Here is a 22,495-nt window from a genome sequence, read left to right as displayed (position 1 = left end):
ATGCTCTAATAAATTTGTTAGTCTCTAAGGTGCCACAAGTACTCCTGTTATTTTTGCGGATACAGACTAACACGGCTGCTACTCTGAAACCTTTGATTTTAGTGTTGAAATACAATACATGACAGAGATTATAGACATTTATTAATAAAAATGAGATTGAGACTTTATTTTCAGACAGGTTTAGAAAAACTTTTAGGAAACGAGAGTAATCAGGTGTGAACAAATTTACTTCCAATAAACAAGAATGCACAACAAAGTATGTAATTAAAAAGAATCCCATATAATTTAACTACAGAAATTGAGTGGAAGAAGTTGTTGCTGTACAAAATTACTATAATTTTACTTGGCATCATTTCAACTGAATTTTTCTTCAGAAACAAAAGCAATAAATTAACTCCCTCCTCCCCTTCCTGGACAAATTGAGAAAATCCAGATAGAAAGATTTCCGTAAAACACAGAATATTAAATACCAATTTTAATAGTGTATTTTCTCAGAGTATGCACATCTATTATTAAAGGCAAAGTAGATAACTTGTGTACTGTATATGAATGTTCCATGAAGTCTTAGGCGGAACTGCACATACCATAATATTAATAAACCATGACCTCACTGTTTGAAAAAGAAATCAGTCCACATATAAAATTCAAAAGGTGTGTTTAGTAGCAGTTAGTAAACAAGGTAGCTACTTGTACTGGATTTGATTGATGCTTTTATAAAGTTAGAGATTAATACAGGCCACAAAAAGTATCTCCAATTCCTAATGTGGGGACTAGCACTTCTGATTCAAATTGTTACTTTTGGATCTTGCATCAGTACAGTAAAAGCTGTTTTATCCAGCACTTCACCAACCGGAAAGCTCTATAATCTGGCATTTTTGATCTTCATTGAAATTCTGGTTTATAGTCTGGTTGGCGCAGGGCCGGCACCCAGCTCGAGCTCTAGCGCCACAGCTCCCATTGGCTGGGTACTGCAGCCAATGCGAGCTGCGGAGACAACGTATAGAGCCGCCTGCTGCACCTCCGCCTAGGAGCAGCCAGCACAGGTTGCCGCTTGCGGGGAGCCGCCTGAGGTGAGCGCCCCCCCGGGATCCGGCACCCTGCACCCCCTCCCATGCCCCAATATGCTGCCCTGAGTCCCTCCTGCACCCAAACTCCCTCCCAGAGCCCATGCCCCAATCCCCAGCCCCTCCTCCCCCCCCCCCGCACCCAAACGCTCTCCCTCTTAGTTAACCGGCATTTTTCACTTACCGCCACCCCCATGCCCCCAAAATGCCAGATAAAACAGCTTTTACTGTACTTTGTTTTAGCAAATGCTTAGCAGTAACAGCCACTACTTTGATAGAATGGGAGAATACAGAAGGGGAGTTCAGCAATCTGAACACAGTATATTTAAGAAAACAGTGTAGTCACAACTTTTTTTGGCACCAGGCCTCAAAATGGTAAATATTACACTGAATGGACAGACCCAGGACACCATACTGGCAAAGCAGTGCAATTTCCCTCATTTTTCAGAAGGAGAAAATGAATTAACAGTTGTGAGTGTTACTGGTCATTGTGTCACTACACCTGGTGGGCATCCACCACTTACTGATGAAAAGACTAGCCAGTTTAGAACTCTGGAAAACAGGGTGTTCTGAAGCTAGGGTTGCCAATTTTGGTTGGCCATATTCCTGGAGGTTCCATCACATGACATAATCATTAATTAAAGATTAATCTTTAATTCCTGGAGACTCCAGGACAATTCTGGAGGGTTGGCAACCCTATTGAACCTAATCGTGCACTGAGGCACAGGTCCAGAGTACTGATTTATTGCGTTATTAACCCTGTAGTCCATTAAAGTCTTTTACAGAAATTGCAGCCTATAACATGGATGGGCTTTTGTGCATATACTTATATTTTATAGATTAGAATTCTTTGTTGCTATTGTACTCCATCATGTAATGCAGCAGATAGATCGATATAAGCAAATAAAAATACCTTATGAGATTTCTTATTTAAAAAGGCTCCTAATATCTGATCTGAAGACTGACCAAGCGGTCTCCTTATCTTTTTATAGAAAAGATGCTTTAATAAGTAAGGAGGCAAAAGAATTTGATACAGAGTCTGTAGATTTTTAAATCTTACCTGTCTTAAAAGATATTCTAGATGGGGTGCTTTTCTAATACATAGTTCTGCCCTAAAGGCAGAATGAACAATGAAGAGGGAAGTAAGTTTTTGTTCTGTGGAGTGTAAATCCACCTGATGCAAAGCAAAATCCATAAGAAAATGACACAGCATGAGATGGGGAAGACTTTGGATTACAGAAACAATATGGTATAAAGAGATTTTGATCTTCCTAAAGACAGCTATACATTTTAGAAAGTATCTCACAGCTCTGAACACCACATCAATCTTTTGGAACATTGTGTCTCATATGAAAGATAGAAGTTTTTAGTACTTCATTTAAAAGGAGGGGGGGAAATCTGGTTTTAAATAGATCTTTTAACATTCAGAATAAAGGAAGTTTTCTTTCAGCATGATTATGCCACTGAAAAATGTTGTGGGAGAAGAAAAAATTCTTACTACTTTTATTAGCATTAGACTGTGATGCCCTTTGGTAAAGTTACATCTCCCAGTCCAAATGTTGATCAAAAGAGGATATTCTGCTTCTGGAGCTCTGTGGCTGTGCAGTGCATTCACTTTAGTCACGATGGAAGAAATATTAGAAGTGTTAACTGGGTTTAACTCTTCTTTTCAAGTGCAAAGCTGTGGAAGGGTAGCCACTGTGTGGTTCTCACCTGTGCCCCAAGAACCATTTCTGATAGTCTGCAGACAGCTGGTGGATCAGCTCATGATTGTCTTCCTAGCTTCAGCTGCTTCTACAGATGTCTAAAGTTTTCATTGTAGAGAGCCCAGTAACTGTAAAGCATGGGAAATAAGGAAGAGGAGCTTGTCTAATTGTCTCCTTTAGGGAATGCTGTAACCTAAGGAGGAAGAAAGGGGAAAAGGGAGTCACTCTGATGGTATGTCTACATTGTAATTAAACGCCCATGGCTGGCCCATGTCAGCTGTCTCAAGCTCATGGGGCTTGGGCTGTGGAACTGTAAAATTGTGTCAGACGCTTGGGCTGAAGCCCAGGGTCTGGGACCTTGTAAGGGAAGCGGTACAGTACTTCTACACTGTAATTGTACAGCCCCGCAGCCCAACTTGAGTCAGTTGACACAAGCCAGAAGCAGCTGTTGAATTGAAAGGTAGACATACCCTTAGAGTCTGGTGTCAGCAGCAAGACTGGTGCATTCAACAAACCCTGAGACTTACCAGTTGGAAGATAAAGGAGTCACCATCAAGAAATGAATGTCCATTGGAGAAGGTGAACACCAGGGATTCTGACACTACAGAGATGAGGGCTAGATAAGGACCTAACAATCAGGCAGCAAAAGTAGGGAAGAAATGGAGCATACAGAGAACGGAAGTGTACAACACAATATATTAAAGAGCCAACAGAACAACTAAGGACATCTTACCTAATATTTTTTCAATGTAAACAATTGCTGTAGTTGCCAAAAGGATATAGGGTACAAAGCTTCCACCAACCATGACAGTCAGTGAGGGAACATGGACAAGACAGATCCTGAATACAATTTGATAAATTATTCTGATTCTCTCCTTTCTATTCCTAACCCTGAGAAAATAATTGTGTATCAAGTATTCTCAGACAGAATCATATCAGGGATGGAAATTCATTAGCAAGGAAATGACTGATCTAATGTCTATTTAATAATCTGAGTCCTATAATATTGGATGTTCCCCTACTGGCCAACAGGAAGTGGAATTTCATACTCACTGACCTCACCTAGGACACCAACAAAATGGGGTTACTTAATACTGTGGTATACAGCAACTCTGAAAACCTGTGCATTCATCCTCATTGTTGCTGCTTGATTCCTACTCCAAAGGAAACCTCCGCATGCTTCATGCTATGACCAAAGCTCCGAGATGATCTATAAAAGGATGGCGCTGATATACAAAAGGCAAGCAAACCTTTTCTCAGACTAGAAGTATCATTCTCCAAGCTATTATTTTTGCACTGTATCCAAATTAGTATATATTGAAGCACTGCACTATTTAACCCCTCCACCCTAACCCCAAATAATCCACATCACTCATAGTTTTTCTAGAATAATCATACATTTTGAGTACCGTAGCTTAGTACATCTTTCTGAGGTTAAGGAAAATAATGCATTACTAAATGCACACTATCATTTTCAAACCTCTAGAAATTACTTAAAAACAAGTTAGTCAAGCAAACGGAGACACTGATCCTCAATCCAAACTACATGTGTAGTTACACAGTTGAGTAGGTCCAGAAGTAGATCAATGAATGGGTATCCATGTCTTGAATGGCTTAGTAACAATTCTGTCACTAATTTTTGCCACCTCAGAAGTTTAATAAAATATATTTTTTTAAAGCTATACTTCAAATTCAAATAATTCCTGAAGTCTGGATTTTTTTTTTTTAAATAAACCCATTATTTGTGGGTTGAATCTAAGCATGAAGAATCTGAAAGCAATGGTTAATGTTTGGAGAAATTTATATGACAAAAAAATAATCAGAAAGTGTAATTTCCATTTCTGTAGAGTCACTACCTCATCAATATACTACACACACACACACAACTTTCAATAGTAAGTCCATTCATGTAGTTAGTAGCATGTGTGTTCAACACAGTATACTGCCAGCATAACTCAGTGCAGAAACAAATGTGCGGTCTCCATTTTCCATCTCCTACACAGAGAAAAATACAATAGGATTCAAATTTACTAAATCTGTTTTATTAAAATCATGAGAATTGTACATGATATGTAAAACACTGCAGATCACAGACAAAGAGACTGACACTGCAGACTTATAGCTCTCTCTGTTACTTCAAGTAGTTTTGGAGCTGATTAGTTTTATTTAGCAGGCAAGAGCTTAAGAAAAAAAAACATGATTCCATTGTATTAGAATCAATTTCAAAGGGAATAAAGCCTTCATGACTCAATACTAGAGTCCATCAGCTGACAAAACCCATCAGGATAATCATCCATATTTCTCGAAGATTCTGATGCCATTTGCCATCCTCAACCACTCACCCTATCAGCTCTGACACTCTTATAGTCTCTGCTTCACTTCTCACTTCTGCTTTGTCATCACAAGTACAATTAATCAACTAATCTTTAAGATGTCAGACTCTATTCAGTCCTCTAAGCTATTTCTTCTGCCCAAGAAAAATCATCTCTGCACCAGTAACAAGTACCTTTGCCACTAAAAACCACACTTGCATAAATTCTGTTTTTATTTTTCAAAAGTGGCTTTTTGAAAAACAAATTGTTTATATCAGTATTGTATTAGCTATGCTCTTCTGAGGAGATCAATGTTTTCTCTTTTCTAATTTTCAAGAAGAATCCCCCTTCCATTTCAAACTACATAATATTGACCTTTGTGGCATACATTGCCAGTCACAATTGTTTTCATATATGGTTTTAATATGGCAATTATCCAAATCATTTGTGTGTGTTTTGGCTATTTTACAGTTGCACAACAAAAAATATTTCTTTCCATAAAAACTTTAAAAGCAAAGTGCTAGACCAAAAGTGTCTTAATCCTTTTAAAACTAACTTCAAAATAAACCCAATATTTACCTACTCAGCTTTTCTACTATTTTGAAAAAGCATTGCAATGACACAGCTGTATCTGTTCTGAGGATAGTAGATTTCAGTTTTCACCAGTCAAAAAAAAATATTAAAGAAAAAGCTTTTCTTTAAAATGATATGTATTGCGATTTTCAAGCTCCACATTGATCAAAGTTAAACAAATTTTATGTTTACAAAAATTAATATAGACAAGATGGCAAACTGTATGCTGCAGTTTCGAACAACCCAAGTCAAAGTTTCAGTGAAAATGATAACTTTAACTGACCAGCACTGTTATGGCATCCATATTATAATTCCTCTGGAGCACAGCACATAAAAAAAGATTCTTGAATGATGTAATGCAAGTCTTTGACACTTTACCTTACGGTGTTAGTCACAAGGGAAGCTTCTTAAACACAGGGCTACAAAAAATGCTTTGGCAGAGTATGCTCAGCAACTACATGACTTTATATTGTAGAATGCTTGGGGGGTTTGTTTGTTTCTTTTATTTTATAACAGCCAGTTGCAAAGCAGTAGAAGTTTTAAAATCCTTTAATGTTTCCTACCCTTGCATTTCCTGATGATCAGCTCTGTTCCAGCAATAAAATCACTGAGGATAATATCTCCACAAAGAAAAATTTACAATATAACTCTAGGAAATTTAAGAAATCAGCTCAAAGTATCATCATCATTATTTAGTTTTGGCAAGGAAGCAGAGAACAAATGATAGTCAGTTGTCTTTGTGTGCTAGTCAACAGTGAAAGTGATTAAAATGACATTTTTGCAGCAGGCTGCACTGAAACAAAATACGCAGGAGCATAAAACCAAAGAATTTCCCAATAACAGCAAGCTGCTGCAAAACAAAAAACATTTGTTGATTGTATTGAAATTTCTTGGAATTTTTCAGAGTAAGGGATCCTTAAAATTATTTGTATCATATCAAGCATGAAAATATTTATGACATTCGATGTTGCCCTGTTAAATTTGCCAATACACTCAATAAAAATGGCATTTTTATATTGTTGGGGAGGGAAGAGAGGAAATTATGTCGGTGCTGTTCTATTCCTGGGATGGGACAGCACAAGGAAAGAACTGTAACTTCTAGGAAAGAATTAATCTGCCACTGGATCCATGCCAGTAGTGAATTATTGCCACCTCTATGCCAGCAAGGCTCTGCTGGTTGGTACATTGGTAGGTTTCCCACTCAACACTTTGTCCCTTCCCAGTCTACCCATGTAAGAGCCTATCAGTCACTCTGGAGGCTGTGATCTGCAATTTTTTCCCCCATAGAGTATGTGACAATACTCTCCTTAAGCAATTAGTGCTACAATGAAACACATAAAGCTGTTAGTTTCTAAGTACTGAGAAGTTAAAGTGTTGGACACTAAAGAGAACTGTAAAACAGATCATTTGAAATAAAAAAACCTTACATCTATAAGCTTTGTTTGTTGATCAAAAGACAATGAAAACATCATACATTAAAAAATTACATTAAAAGAAATTTAAGGTTCCAAAGTCAAGCACTCAAAGTTAGAAAATGGAACATAAATTTGTCCCCCTTATGTATATGCATTATGATAGATTCATAAATTCCAAGGCCAGAAGGGACCCTTGTGATCATTTAGTCAGATCTCCTGTATATAACACAGGCCACCAACTCATACCCCACATTGTGCTTTATCTGCTAGGACACTGATCGATAAATATTCAAGATCATTTTCTTCTGAATTATCATTGACTTGGAAATAGGTAATACCTTTTTCTTTTGACAGAGTGCCACTCCCCCTTCCTAAATTGGTTATAACCATTTATTTTAATATTCCAAATATGTTAATCAACCAACCAGATTTCAATAATACTAACTACATTGAATTTATGCCCATAAGTGAGCGATTCCAATTCCTCTTGTTTGTTACTCAGGCTCCTAGCATTGGTGTATAGGCAATTAAAGAACTTCTTGTGTTCACATCCTTTGGTTCCTTGATTAATTTTGTCTCAGCATCTTGATTTTGTGCTGAGTGCTCATATCTTACTCTTTTTACCCTCCCTTTCTGCTATTAGTTTAACCTCTTCCTGATAATATGTGATCATGGAATTAAAGACTTCTCCCTCCCCTACCCCCACCCCTCCCACACACACGCACAGGGGCACAGCATGTGCAAACTGACATTTTACAAAGGTACAGCAAAAGGCTCATTCCTGACACCAGGGCAACCCACTCTGACAAATTTCGAGTCCCTACTGCAAAGCATGCTCAATGAAACAGAGGTAAGATTTTTTTTTTTTTAACAAAAATGTATTTTTTCCATAATTACTCCTAGAAAATGGCTAAAGTACTTTTGCTGAAACTAAACCTAAATTAAATTAAGCCAAGCCTAATGTGTTGCATAGAAAATTTCACCCCTAACTGTTAACGTTTGGTACACTTATAAGCAACTGAAACACTGCTTGCTCAGTCACATCAAGATATTTAAATTCCCTCTTTTCTGACCATTTTCACATCACTTGCACATTTTTAAGGAAAAATGACTGACATTTATAGATGTAGAAGGGTGAAGTGGAAGGTCAAGGCAAATACCATTCCAAATTCCCACACCATAGAATAATAATAATAATAAAAAAAAATACATAGAGAAACGTTGGTGATTTATGCCCTTGGAAAATATGGAATCTCATTCGAGGAGTCATGATTTTCCATCAGTAGCAACAGCACAAATCCAAATCCACCACAATCTTATCCTTTTGAGGAGGTAAAACCGCATTTCTTGGGATTAAAATGAAATTAGGAGACATATGGGTATGAGAACTCTATATTTTAAAGCACAGAAGACCATATTCAGAGCTAATAAACACTTTTTACAGACCTTATTGACATTTAAGAGTGTTCTAATTTCTCAGATTAAATGTGAATAAAAAGTTATGGCATGCAAGAGGCTAAGTTGCCAAACAGCTCCTTAGTTTTGAGGAACCTTGCTATCTAGTGTACTTGTATTTCAAGCCGATCAAAATGTGCCTTCCAAGAGTTTTGGTTTTGTATATTATGCCACAAGTGTATACACTGTTTGCCACTTACTAATATTTTTTGGTTTAGAATTTCTTATGATTGATCTTTATAATTAAAATCTATTTGTTCAAAAGTATATAGTGTAAGGATGTTTCAAGACCATCAACCAGACCCACATTACTTTACAAATGCAGCAAAGCAGACAACCTCTGCTTGCTGTAGCAGACAAAACAACTTCTAACTCAGAGTTCAAATCCAAGGAACAGGTTTATTTCAACAGGTACAGAATGCCACACCCAGTGATCAGCTGCAGTGTAACAGGCCTATGGTTTGGCTATATTCATATTGACAAATGCAAAGCTTAAGTTTCAGTATAGTTTTTATACCCAAGATGACACACTGCTTTTATCATTATAGAAAACTAATTAATATCTATTAGGGCTGTCAAACGATTAAGTAGACGCTTTGTAACCATAGTTGTAGACAGAGCAAGTTCAGATGAGGAAAGGGTGTGATGTATGTGCAGGCCACCATGGGCCCCAAGAGAGAAAGGCAGATCTTGTCCAAACCAAAGGGTTGGAAAGTCACCGAAGTGATCAGCTCTCGCATTGTCTGCAATCTGTCCCATGGCAGATAAGTTCGGGCAGATATCGTGTATATGTGAGTTCCGATGAACTCCAGGGATTGTGTAGGGCAAAAAGTCAATTTTTCCACACTGACGTTGAGTTCCAGGGAGAAGAGGTGTAGAAGCAGCTGGGACATTGATTCCCAGGCCTCTTCTTTGGACCTTGCTGCTATCAGCCAGTCGTCTAGATATGGAAAAACAAGGATCCTCTGACATCAGAGATGAGCTGTGACCACAGAGAAAACGTCTGTGAACACTCGTGGGGCAATGGTAAGTCCGAATGGGAGAACCCAGTATTGAAGATGTTGAGGTCCCACCTTGAACCCCAGGAACCTTCTGAGAGGTGTATATAGATATGGAAGTAGGCATCTTGCATATCAAGAGCCGTAAACCACATTCCTTTTTCTATGAAGGGAATGATTGCTGGAAGTGTAATCATGCGGAATCTTGGTTTGGAAATTGAACAGTTGAGGCATGAGAGATCCAAGATCTGTCTCCATTCTTTTTGGGTACTAGGAAGTAGTTTGAATAGAACCCTGTGCCCTGCAATGGTTCCGGGAGGGGCACCATAGCTCCCCTCCACAAGAGGGAGTCCACCTCTAGTTGGAGGATGTCATTGTGTAAGTGCTCCATGTGTGGATCGCAGTGGAGTGTATGATGGGGGCATCGCTGTAAATTCTATGAGGTAGCCACTTTGCATAACATCTAGGACTCACTTGTCTATTGTTATGGCTTTCCATACTGGCAGAAAGAATTTGAGGCAGCCCCCAAAGGGGGTAGCCAGTAGGAGCATTGATGTACAGAATGGTTGATGGCTCTCTAATGACACTCCGACAACATTTATGTGACAATTGCTTGCGTTGCATGGATGATTGGGCAGTCGATGTAGGCAGCCAGGTTCTGTGGACCTTAGGGCATTTTTGAGGATGCTCGTAGCTACATTGGTGGCATAGCTGTGGGACCTTGTAGTGTTGTTATTGGGGCAAGCGGTAAAACTTTCTCTTAGGTGCTGGTATGCAGATGCCCAAAGATCTTAATGTGGCTCTAGAGTCCTTTAAGGAGTGTAGGGAATCATCTGTGTTCTGGTTGAAAAGGTGTGATTTGTCAAACGGAAGGTCTTCTATAGTGTTTTGCACCTCCCTGGGGAAGTCTGAGGAGTGTAACCAGGATTCCCTCCTAATGACAATCCCTATTGCCAACACATGGCCTGCTGTACCTGCTGAATCCAGTGTGACCTGTAGCATGGACCTGACGAATAACTTAACTTCCTTCAAAACCACCTGGAATTGGTTGCAATCTTGCGGTAGTAGTTTGTCAGCGATCTCAGCCCCTCATCCATTGTTGATAAAGTCATATCTGGCTATCAAGGCTAAGTAGTTGGAAATATGGAATTGGAGTCCTGCCAAGGAGAAGACCTTCCTACCCATGAAATCTAGTCTTTTGCCCTCTCTGTTGGATGGGGTGGAGCAGAGGTGTTGCTGCTTGGATCGCTCTGATGCTGCCTAGATGACCTGTGAGTTGGATGGAGAATGAGAGAATAAAACTCTGACCCCTTGCGGAGACATAGTGCCTCTTTTCAGCCCCTTTCAGAGTGTGCGCACATGTGGCCATGGTGTGCCCTACCGTGTGTGCCAGTTAGAGGATGGCATAGTTGATCAATAAGGCCACTCTCACAAGTACTGATGTGTGCAAGATGTGAGGTAGCTGGAGTTGACTGGTGGGGAATTGTCTCAGTGCCACTGGAACCTTGCGATAGTCATGCTTCTGGAATGGGAGCACTGGACTGCGTCAGACATCTGTATCATCCGAATCAGAGGAGTCAGAGACCTCCCCAAATGGTGGTGCTGCTGGAGCCACCAGAACGGGAGATGGTAGGAACATAGCGGGAGGAAGGATCCATGTGAGCAGGTGACCAGATCAGGGCTCATGATGACAGCAGCCCTTCTAATGCAAACTCCTCCTGGGGACCCAGAGAGGCCCTAGGGGTCAATGGTAGTTGTTCCACTGGAGGACCGGTACTGGTAACTGCATCTGTCTGGAGACCAATGGTTCCCAGGGCGCTGGCAGAGTCACAGGATCCGTGGTCAGTACCAACGGATCCAGTGATCGGTGCAGCCTCTTCTTGTTCTTCTGAATCTTGGAACGCGTGGTTCCTTCATTGTCGGATATCGTGGATGGTACCAAGTCCTTCTTAGATGTGGATGAAAACTTACTGCCATGCTTATGTGCATGCTTCCCTGGCTTATGGCTAGGCACCGGAGTGGGGTCCTTAGTGCTGGTACTGGCGGAACCCAATGGAGACTCTGCAGTAGGGGAAGCACTCTTCGCCTACTCAGGCTAATATAAGGGGAGGTTCCCTGACCAGGATCCAATGCTGGTCCCATGACAGCCTCCATAAGGTGCTTCTTGAGGCAGAGAGCCTGGTTTTCTAAAGCATGGGCAGGGAAGGAGAGGCAGATACTGCACCTGGATGTGATATGGGATTCCCCCAAGCAGTACAAACAGTGCTAGTGCTTGTCACTAATCGAAAACAAGCAGGGGCAGGAAGCACAGATTTTCAACTTCAGCATCTTTAGCATAATCCAGTACCCAGATCTGGGAGAGGAGGGACCATGCAGCAGTGAGAAAAAACTGGAGACACCAGCAGCCCGCTGTGCTCTTTATCACACTGGGAAAAACCATGACATAATATAATTAATGCCAGTCAACATGGGTTTATGGAAAACAGATCTTGTTGTACAAACTTGATTTTTTTTAACAATACAAGTTTGGCTGATAAAGGTAATAGTGTTGATGTAATATACTTAGACTTCTATACAACACTTCACTTGGTACCACAAAATATTTTGATTAAGAAACTAGAATGATATAAAATCAACATGGTGCACATTAAATGGATTAAATGCTGGCTAACTGATAGCTCTCAAAGTGTAATTGTAAATAGGGAATCATCATCAAGCTGGTGTGTTTGTAAAGGGATCTGGTGGATATCGGCTTATGCTATTTAACGTTTTTGTCAATGACTTGGAAGAAAACAAAAATTACTTATCAAGCTTGCAGATGACAAAGATTGGGACGTAGTAAAATATTAAGAGGACAGGACATTGATATAGAGTCATCTGGATCACTTAGTAAGCTGGACGCAAGCAAACATATTTCAATACGGTCAAAATAAGGTCATATATTTAAGAATCACATATGTGGTCCATACGTACAGCATGGTGGGGCTCTAAGCTGAGAAGCAATGATTCTGAAAAACACTTTGTGGCCATTGTTGATAATCAGCTGAACATGAGCTCCCAATGTGATGTTATGGCCAAAAGGGTTAATGCAATCTGTGGATGTATAAACAGGGAATACCTAGGGGAAGCAAACAAGTTATATTACTTCTGTACATGGCAATAGTGTGAGCGCTACTGGAATAGTGTGTCAAGTTCTGGCGTCCACAATTCAAGAAGGATACTGAAAATTTGAAGAGGGTTCAGAAAAGAGCCACAAGAATGAATAAAGGATTGGAAAACATGCCAGATAGTTAAGGTTATGATTTAGTCATGGGTATTTTTTAGTAAAAGTCATGGACAGGTCACCGGCAATAAACAAAAACTCACAGCCAGTGACCTGTCCATGATTTATACTATAAATACCCCTTACTAAATCGGGGGGAAGAGGGGAGGCCACAAAGGGCCGCTGCTGCGGGGGAAGCCAGGGGTCCACTGCGGGGGGGCAGTGACGGGGCCAGCGGCAGCAGTTGCTCCAGCTACCCCGGGACCATTTGAGCAGCAGCCGGTGCGGCTGGCTGTGGGTCCACCCAAGAATCTGGATGCAGAGCCGCTCCAGCAGCGGCCGGTGTGGCTGTCCCCAGGGCTACCTGAGCAGCTGGCCCCATAGCCAGATGCTTGGGCAGCTCTGGATTCAGCCACACTGGCCGCTGCAGAAGTCACAGAGGTTGTGGAAAGTCACGAAATCTGTGACGTTCTGTGACCTCTGTAACAGACATTGAGCCCTACGTATAGTGAAAGATTCTAGGAGCTCAATCTGTCTAGTATAACAAAGAACAGATTAAGGGGTGACTTAATCACAGTCTGCAATGAAAATGGGGAATAAATGTTTGATGAGAAGGCTCTTCAGTCTAGCAAAGAGCTAACAAGAGCTTATTCCTGGAGCTTGAAGCTTGACAAACTAAAAATAAGGTGTATATTTTTAACGACAGTAATTAATCATTGGAACAACATACCTGGGCTGTGGTGGAACCTCCATCATGCAAAATTATCAAATCAAGCCTGGATGTTTTTTAAAAAACATCTCGTTCAAACAGGAATTAATTCAGGGAAATCCCATGGTCTGTGTTATGCAGGAGGTCAAACTAGATTATCACAATCGTCCCCTCTGGATTCATAATCCATAAATCTATATTTTCTTTTTAACATAGGAAAAGAAATCTCCAATGTAATAATGGAGATTTAAAGCATATCAAAACTAAGAAGAAAAAAGTATATCTCAATTGAATCAGTGTTAATTACTACAGGATTAATGACACAAGTGTTCATAATACATAAATCAATACAGCCAAAGCTTATTCGGATTCATGAAATTAGGAAACAAAAGGGTAACAACAAGGAGTTTAAGCATAAAAATACAAACACTTTTCTGTATTGTGGAAAAGTGTTACATCACTGGCTGAAAGACTGCCCAAAATGTATACCTGATAAAAGCCTCTTTTCTAAACAAATAAGGCAATATGGGAATAGTCATACCTGCTAACAAAAAATCTACATGCTGCGCAACACAATACATGAAGTCAGGTATTCAAAATTCAGTTATTAAAATGTCTAGAATTTCTCAAGAGGCAAAAGAACTTCATTAATGATACCTAATACTTTTCATCACTTAAACGCTCTAGCAGAGGAAATATACTGAGATTAGTCATTAGCAGAATCTTCAATTTTATTAACCCTTTAAAAAGATGATTAACAAGGTGGGTGAGGTAATATCTTTTATTGGCCCAACTTTCAATAAGAGACATGACCTCACCCACCTTGTCTTTCTAATAACCTGGCACCAACACAGCTACACCAACACTGTATACTTTAAAAAGAGGTCTGACAAAATATTCATTTACACAACAACATTGTAGTAATATTTCAAACTTCTTTTGCATTTTCCATCTGAGGACCTGACCCTACTTGACTTTTGGATGTGGGTGTGTGGTTTGTTTTTGTTTTTTTGTTGTTGTTGTTTTTTGGGGGGGGGAAGGGGGTATTTTTTGGAGAGGGGTGTTGAGGGGAGCTGAGGGTTTGTTTGTTTTTAAACGAGTACCTAGTACCACAATCCCTGACACAATCATTAAAAGGTAGGAATAATAATCCATTAAAAGGCTGGAATCCAGAAGTAAGGGATCTGGTTCTACTAATGGTTATAAGCAATGAAGAGACCATGGGTCTACCCAGGGACCTAATAAAACTGGGAAGTGATAGGAAGATTGTGGGTGTATTATAGGGTTGTTACTCAAATTTCAGTGAAAAAAATAGATCATTTTAGGTTTGTTTTTCAGATCTATCTGAAAGTTTTCTCCATAGTGACTGTGTTCCAAACTTTGGTCACATTTTAAACATACACACAGTATAATTAATAGCACAATGTTACATTCCAACTACTACAACATTTGACAATGACGTTTTTTAGAAATTAAAGTGTACACACATGCGTGCACACAGGCACTATTCATCTGAAACAAAACATACCTGTGTTCGAAGAATTTCACCCTTTGACAACTGCATATCACCAGTCAACTCTTTCACACTGATGCCTAGTGGCTCCAGACGCTTGCTGAAGTAATTTGTCATTTCAGCTGCCAAAGCCTTCATAGGAGCAACATACACAATCTGCACCAAAAGGACACTAGCTTGATAAATGAGCAAACTGCACAATGTCATTTGTTTCATGGCAACCAATACAAATCACAATTTATTGTGAAATATGATTCTAGGCACTTACAGTGAAAAATCTTAATAGTGATATATGAAAAGTAGTTATCTTTGTTAGCTAAGTGTGCCACTGTTTAGAGGACAATGGATTTTGTTTATACAGCCTCATTACTTTGAGAATTGGTTCTGCATCAAAGCTAAATGTATTTTCATAGCTTTTCACATGGGTAATAAGATTTTCAGAACACAAATAGGAATTGGTTTAACAGTAATGAAGTAAATCACCAGCATTTTCTAGGAGACCTGGAGAAGTATAATACCCTTGAAAACTTCTTGATTTCATATAATGTGTATAACTGTATAATGGGTTTTATCTTACGAGTTAAAAAATCTGGTCTTGGTTCATTGAATTCCTACCTTAAACTCATCCTTTTTGATAACTCCTTGCTGAACATGCTGGCGAATTTCATGCAGGACAGTTAGCATGGCAATGTTAGTTTTCCCAGCTCCGGTGGGTGCACAGATCAGCATGTTCTCATTTGTACTGTAGGCAGTCTCAAAAACTATTGATTGGATTCGGTTTAGTTTTTTCATGCCTTTAAATACAAGTTGCCCAATCTGAAAGAAAACAAAAGTATTGCAATGAAAATACAAGGACAGCAAAATTAGAGGGATAATTTTTGGATCCTCTTAGAAATTAGTCACAAGCCTTTGATCCCAAAAGGCTAAGTCTACCATGCTGGAAACTTCACATTTCTTTTATTATGTATTCCAAGTAGGATAACTTTTAAAACATTAACATAAGTTACTTTTAACTACACCACTGTTATGTTTTTCACTTTTACCAAAAACACACTGACCAAACTTCATTAACAGTTAATGAATATTAGCATAAAACAGTATTAATAGATTATATGACTGTTATGTATTTTAAACATAATAATTATTAGTGAGAAAATGTACACTTTTATAGTGCTTTATAAATTAGGAAAGATGTACTAAGTTGACATTCTAAAGCCATCCTAGGGCATAAAGAGGAAACAATATCCTCCTCCTCTCTGATGGGGAGGGACACCTTTAGGGCATTGTCAGGCCACTACCTATGTATAGCATAGCTAAACAAAAAGTCCAAAATATAGACTAACATATTACATTAAAAAACAATAATAAGAGAACATTGAGGTTACAAAGTCAATCACACAAAAATTAGGAAATGCCAGAATTAAAGTTGCCTTACTGCCTTATGTCGGGCCCCTTTAGCGTATGCAATATGATTAGGGCCTTTCATTTTCGGTTTTTATTTTATTTAATTTTTCCCAGGAATTTTTCGGTGTTTATTACAACAACAACAAAAGCAGGTGAAAATTGGTGGAAAAAACTATTAATTTTTCTGGGTAAATAATCAGGGTTTATTTTGTTGGACGAAAGGACAAAGGAAAAAAGTATTCAGTAGATTAATGCTTTGATGAATGGGATTCTATGTGGTTTGCAGAACTAAAAACAAAATGTCACTCTGAGTTTAAGAAAACAATCTCTCTCTAATCCCCAAATAAAACTTTTCATTTGAATAAAAACAGTTTACTGTTTAGACTTAGAACTATTAGTTTATAAATATTTATATTTAATAATTGGGCCACACCATTGCAGCGCATATACTCAACTTCATCCTTTTCTCCTGTTTTGTTTTTTTAAAAACTTTCAAATACATCTTTGTGTTCTGAAAAGTATTCTGATAGATTTTTGTTTTTTTCCATTGTGTCAGATATTTAAACCATTCTCTGCTAACAGCTTGAAATATGTATGTGGTGGGAGTGAGATTCTTCAGGACATTAAGATGCGCATGAACTTCAGAGCTTGCGTGGGAGCCTGTTTATTGTGTGCATCTTCTAGACTGATACATAGTCTTACTTCAACAGACAGCTCTGCATATACACCCAGACTAATGTATTATCACAGTACATATCTCATGAAATATCTCATACTTTCCTAATAAAACAAATTATTTTTATATATTTGAATGATACAAAAGTAGGGTGAAAATCAGAATAAATGAATGTTTTTTGTAAAACCTGGGTGTTTGGGGTTTTGGTTTTTTCCCCCTCCTTTGGTAAAAATCAGACAGTACTACTACTTTTCCCACAGGACCTTTGTGTTATTCAGTGCACAGCAGTCAGGGTTATGCAGTGGAGACTGTTGTCTGTGGGTATATATACACTGCACACTAAACCCAGGCTCTGACTCAGGTTTGAGCCCAAGACCCCTTTCTGCTGACATACAAATCAGTTTGACTTGGGTGAGCAAGCTCAGGTCCTAGGACCCTGCTGTGACTCTGGTCCAAGCCCGGTCATTTTGCAGCGTGGATGCAGCTCAAGCCGCAGATCTGAGTCAGAAAGTCTGCGTAGTGCACTATGGACATGTAAACACTACTATGAGACCCAGGTACAGCAACTGCAAGCCCAGGTTTATGATGCAGTGTGGATGTTTAAACACCTATTTGGAAATACCGAGTCCACAAGCCCAGGTCCCTACAGATGCAGGTTTCAAGTGCAATATAGACATACTCTGTAGGACCACTGCTTCGTATATGGTAGAAGTTGGAGGGTGCCTAGTCAATGAGGCAGAGGATTGCAGGAAGAGAAAGGATGATCTCCTAAGAATGGCCATACTGGGTCACACCAATGATCCATCTAGCCCAGTAGCCTGTCTTCCAACAGTGGGCAATGCCAGGTGCTTAACAGAACAAGTAATCATCAACTTATCCATCCCCCGTCACCCATTCACAGCTTCTGGCAAACAGAGGCTAGGGACACTTCAGAGCATGGTTTTGCATTCCTGTCCATCCTGGCTATTAGACTCGGCTCCATCCTCATGACCAAGATACCTGGCCAGTAACTTGGCATGAGCAACTTCTAGGCTGGTAACTATAACACCTATACAGAACTTGAATGATTGTGTAAATGAATGAAAATATATATGTGTGTGTGTGTGTGTATATGTGTGTGTGTATAAGGAATAAGTAGTGATAGGATTAAGTAGTCAAACAACGTTGTTTACTTTTATCTTTTGCTTTGTCATTATATTTACAATAAATGTGGCATCTTTGCCTTATCCCTCTTAATAAGATCCTGCTGGTTTTTATTCTATTGGTATAACAAGTGATTCTCCCCTTCCTCCCCCCGTAGTGAAGCTGGTTCTCTCAGGGTATTTGGGTGGCCCATTCCATGATACAATCTACTTCTTTGGTGGAATGTCCTTGTTTGGTGAAGGCAGTTCAAATGTTTTAAGATGTATACCCCGGACTTTCTCCTCAGAATATATTCTGTGGTATCTGAATGCCTGATTAATCGAAGGGGCAATATGTGGCCTTTTCATCACAATAAGCCCTAAATATTTAAGCAATAATGCTATTGTAAATGAAAATCACATGGCACAAAAGCTTCATATAAAATATGCTTTTATAAATGTACTGAATATGGAACAAGAACACAAATTAATTAGCAAAGAATTTGTGTATGAAAATTATCTTAGTTTTCCCTTGTGCACAATAGTGCTACTCAAACTCAGTCTGTACTTTTGTTTACAGCATTTGAATTCAAACTTCTATACATATCCCATGTGTATCTGAATGTCTGTTATAGTTCACTGAATCTTGTGATTCAGAAAAATGTTTATTTCTGCCTTGATCTATTTTAAAGTATTTCCAGAACTTTTCAGGAGGTCTCCTTTTATCTTTAAGTTGTTGTGTTTCAACACTGCAGCAATCTTCTCTAGTAATATACTTTTATAGCTTATTCTGTCTGCAAAACTGTAGATGGAAAGCCATTTGTTTCCCATCAACTGCCGTATGTACATTTACTTGGTGTCTCTTCATTTTCATCAATGGGGCTATAATAAAGTGTTAATGAGCTTCCTACAGAGGCAATGATTGCACAGCCATACAGGGTTCGATCAATGTATTTTATAGTCTTTTTATTTATCTTGAGTTTCCAGTTTGTGCACTGTTTAATTTTAGGAATTCTTAAAACACCTTTGAAAATGGTTGCATTTTTTTCGTTGTTTCTTAAAGTTCCATTTAATTAGGTTTTTCATACTGTACAAACTGTTTTCAAGTCATATTGAAGGAACTACTGGAGAACACCACAAATAAATAATAAAGCTGAATAAAATGCTCAGGTAACTTACATTATTTTACCAGAATGTCTTTTTAAAAAGGCAGAAGTAATATAACAGTTCAGCTGGAGACAGCCTTCAGTATGGTGAAAAAAAGAATATGGCCTCGATTAAGCAAAGAAATTAAGCATGTATTTAAGTGCATTAGTACACCTATTATCATCAGTAGGACTATTCACATACTTACGTTAAGTATGTGCTTACTATTTTGCTGAATCAGGGCCTGTAAGACTATATTAAGTCTGAGTCTGTTAACCATTCAGGACACAACGAAGGTTCATCTTTTTTTCCCCTGGCATTCGGGGAGGGATTTTTATATCTTCTGTGGAAGATGTATTATTCAGTTGCATTTACTTAACAGGGTAAGCAGGCCAGTTCTTTGTATTCATGTATTTTATTGTGAAATATATAAGGGTTCCCCGATGGCATGCAGTTGGTGCTTATTTATATGTTTATAAATCCAAATCAACAATAATAATATTTTAATACATGACATATGGTTCACTTAAATAGGCATATGACCATCGTCACTGCTGTAGGGAAATACTAAAACACCTTTCATAGGAATTTGCTAGCACACACAAGGGAAAGTAACTTTAGACACCTATATGAAAAATGAGGTTTATATTTAGCAACCTTGAGAGGTATATGGGGAAAAAATAGACTGGTTTTAAATAGGTTTGACATGAGAATGTTTAGAAGGTAAACCATTGGCAAATGAGTCTAACAGAACACTAGTCATTTGGGCGCATGTGTGACCCAGCATATCTATTAGGGGCTTTGGCCTTGTAAGACTGGCAGCTGTAGACCCAGGGCACATGACTGGAAGCAGGCATGTGACTGACGGGAAACAAGATGCAAAGCTTCCTGTCTCTGAGGCTGGGACCAGCAGAAACAAAGAGATTGTGGACTAGGAGCGAGCTTTTGCGCATCTCTCCACAGATAGCAGCAGCAGGACGGCTGTCTGTGAAAGAACAGAAGCTAAGGGTCCAGAACGCGACCAGTGGAGCAAGTGCAGAGGGAGCTGGGGCACAAACCCAGAAGAAAGATTAGCAGGAGGCCTTGCTAAACAGAGCAGTCAAAGTCTTACATGAGGATGACTGGGGGAAGATCAAAAAGGAGCCAGATATAGAGGCAAAAGGAGGCATACTTTTTATTTAATGATATTAATAAAGCAGATACTAGACTTTATTTTGAAACACTATTTGTGTTGTGTGAGAGAACTGGAAGGAGTGAAGGGGGAAACTGAGGGAGTAGTGTAGCTGATGAAGGTCTGGGAAGGCAACCTAGTTACAGTGTCCACTAAGGAATGCTTAATCACAGAATTATGCTGAACACCCAGCATACAATAATACTTTTTACTGTAGATCATAGTCTCTCCAAATTGACTAACTCTTAAAAAAAAATTATGCTTGAACAAAATGTAGGAGAATTGCACAGAAATAAGCTTGATTTTTTTGTTAAACTACAAGAATGGATAAAAGAGTATGAATATTCAGAAAAAGTTAATGTGGTTTAGCTCTAATAAGTGACTAAAATAGTATTGTGGAGTTCCAAGCTTACTGTGTCAGTGATTTCTATACAAAATTGGCCCTGTTTATTAGGTTTTTATTGCCAGCCCTGCAAACCTAAACTCGTCTAAAAGTCAAACAGGGTTCTTCTCTCATGGCAAATCATCTGCAGCAAAAAATTCTGCAAGCCAGAAATTCTGTTATCAGCTAGACCTATGCAACCCATTTGTGCTCAATGGGATTGCAAAGACATATGCGGGCAAAATTTGGCTTTTGACTGAAGCTGCATGAGAAGAAACTGGGTCCAGTTGTGTTGTCTCTGCAATTTTATATAGATACAGAGTGGTAAAAAAAAGTATTGTTGCCACTGAATCCAACAAAATTTACTCTCAATGCTCACAGGGAGCAGATCTTTGCTGTAAGAAGGGATCATTTTTACATAGTCATTATCCATAATATAAAAGACCACTGTGACTTCTAATTTCTCTCCACAGCCATCTTCAAGACGGGCTTGATATCAGTTATAGAGTGGGACTCTCTAGCTATCTCCCACTTAAATTTTGAATCCAGTGTGCCCCCAAATCTGTAGGACATTTAGGACTTTTATGTATACAGTCAGTATATCTGACCAGACATGGTCAGGCACACACTACTTTAGGCATAAAGCAGGAACTCCTCATAACCTGAGGTCTGAGGTTCCAGTATTCATAGAGTTTAAGGCCAGATGGGTTTATTAGATCATCTAGTCTGATCTCCTGTATAATCCAGTTAACCCTGTATTCAGCCCAATAACTTGTGTTTAACTAAAGCACAACTTATGTTTGGCTAAAGCATATCCTTCAGAAAAGTAGATGGTTTTGACTAGAAGATGCCAAGAAATGGGAAATCCATCACTTCCCTTGACAGTCTATCATCTTCACTGTTTAAAAAAAAAAAAAAAAAAAAAAGTTTCCTAATTTGAGTTTGCCTGGCTTCCACTTCCAGCCATTGGCCTTTGTTACATTACAGAGCCCTTTAGTACACAATATTCTCTCCCCTCAAAGGTACTCGTACACTGTAATAAAAATCACCTCTCAATCTCCTTTCTGATAGATTTAAGGATCTCTATCTGTTTAGTGTATCACTGTAAGGCATTTTCTCCAGACTTGAAATCATTTTTATGGCTTTTTTTCTGCATCCTCTTGAATTTTTCAATATCTGTTTTAAAATGTGGGCACCAGAACTTGATGAACTATTCCAAGATCATTCTCATCAATGCCATATAAAAGGTAAAAACACCTTCCCGTATATACATCCAAGGAACACATTAGCCCTTTTTGCCACAGTGTCATATTGAGAGTTTAAACTGAGTTTCTTGTCCACTATGACCCCTACATCCTTTTACGAATCACTGCTTTCCATGTTACAGATTAGGTAAAGACAGTCAGGATAGTCAATTCACTGCAAAAGATGTTCACTTTGTTGCTTTGATGCTAATTTATAAACAACAAACCAGAAATTGCTAAGTGTGCAGGGCCGGCTCCAGGCACCAGGCACCCAAGCTGGTGCTTGGGGCGGCACCTGGAGGGGGGCGGCGCGGCGCTCCGGCCGCCGGGGAGCGCGGGGCCAC

The 22,495-nt window shown here is 39.1% G+C and overlaps 1 protein-coding gene across 1 annotated transcript in view; it reads right to left on the bottom strand.

The window, feature by feature from the left end:
* ASCC3 (activating signal cointegrator 1 complex subunit 3) overlaps positions 1-22,495 on the bottom strand; it is a 447,702-nt gene that overhangs the window by 345,951 nt on the left and 79,256 nt on the right. Inside the window, 2 exon segments of the mRNA XM_029912229.1 lie at positions 15,023-15,163; positions 15,623-15,823. Coding sequence (XP_029768089.1) covers positions 15,023-15,163; positions 15,623-15,823 — 342 coding nt within the window.

This window comes from Terrapene carolina, unplaced genomic scaffold (genome assembly GCF_002925995.2).
Source record: "Terrapene carolina triunguis isolate 2854851 unplaced genomic scaffold, T_m_triunguis-2.0 Scaffold42, whole genome shotgun sequence".
Lineage (NCBI taxonomy): Eukaryota > Metazoa > Chordata > Testudines > Emydidae > Terrapene > Terrapene triunguis.
This window is presented reverse-complemented; position numbering and strand designations above follow the sequence as displayed.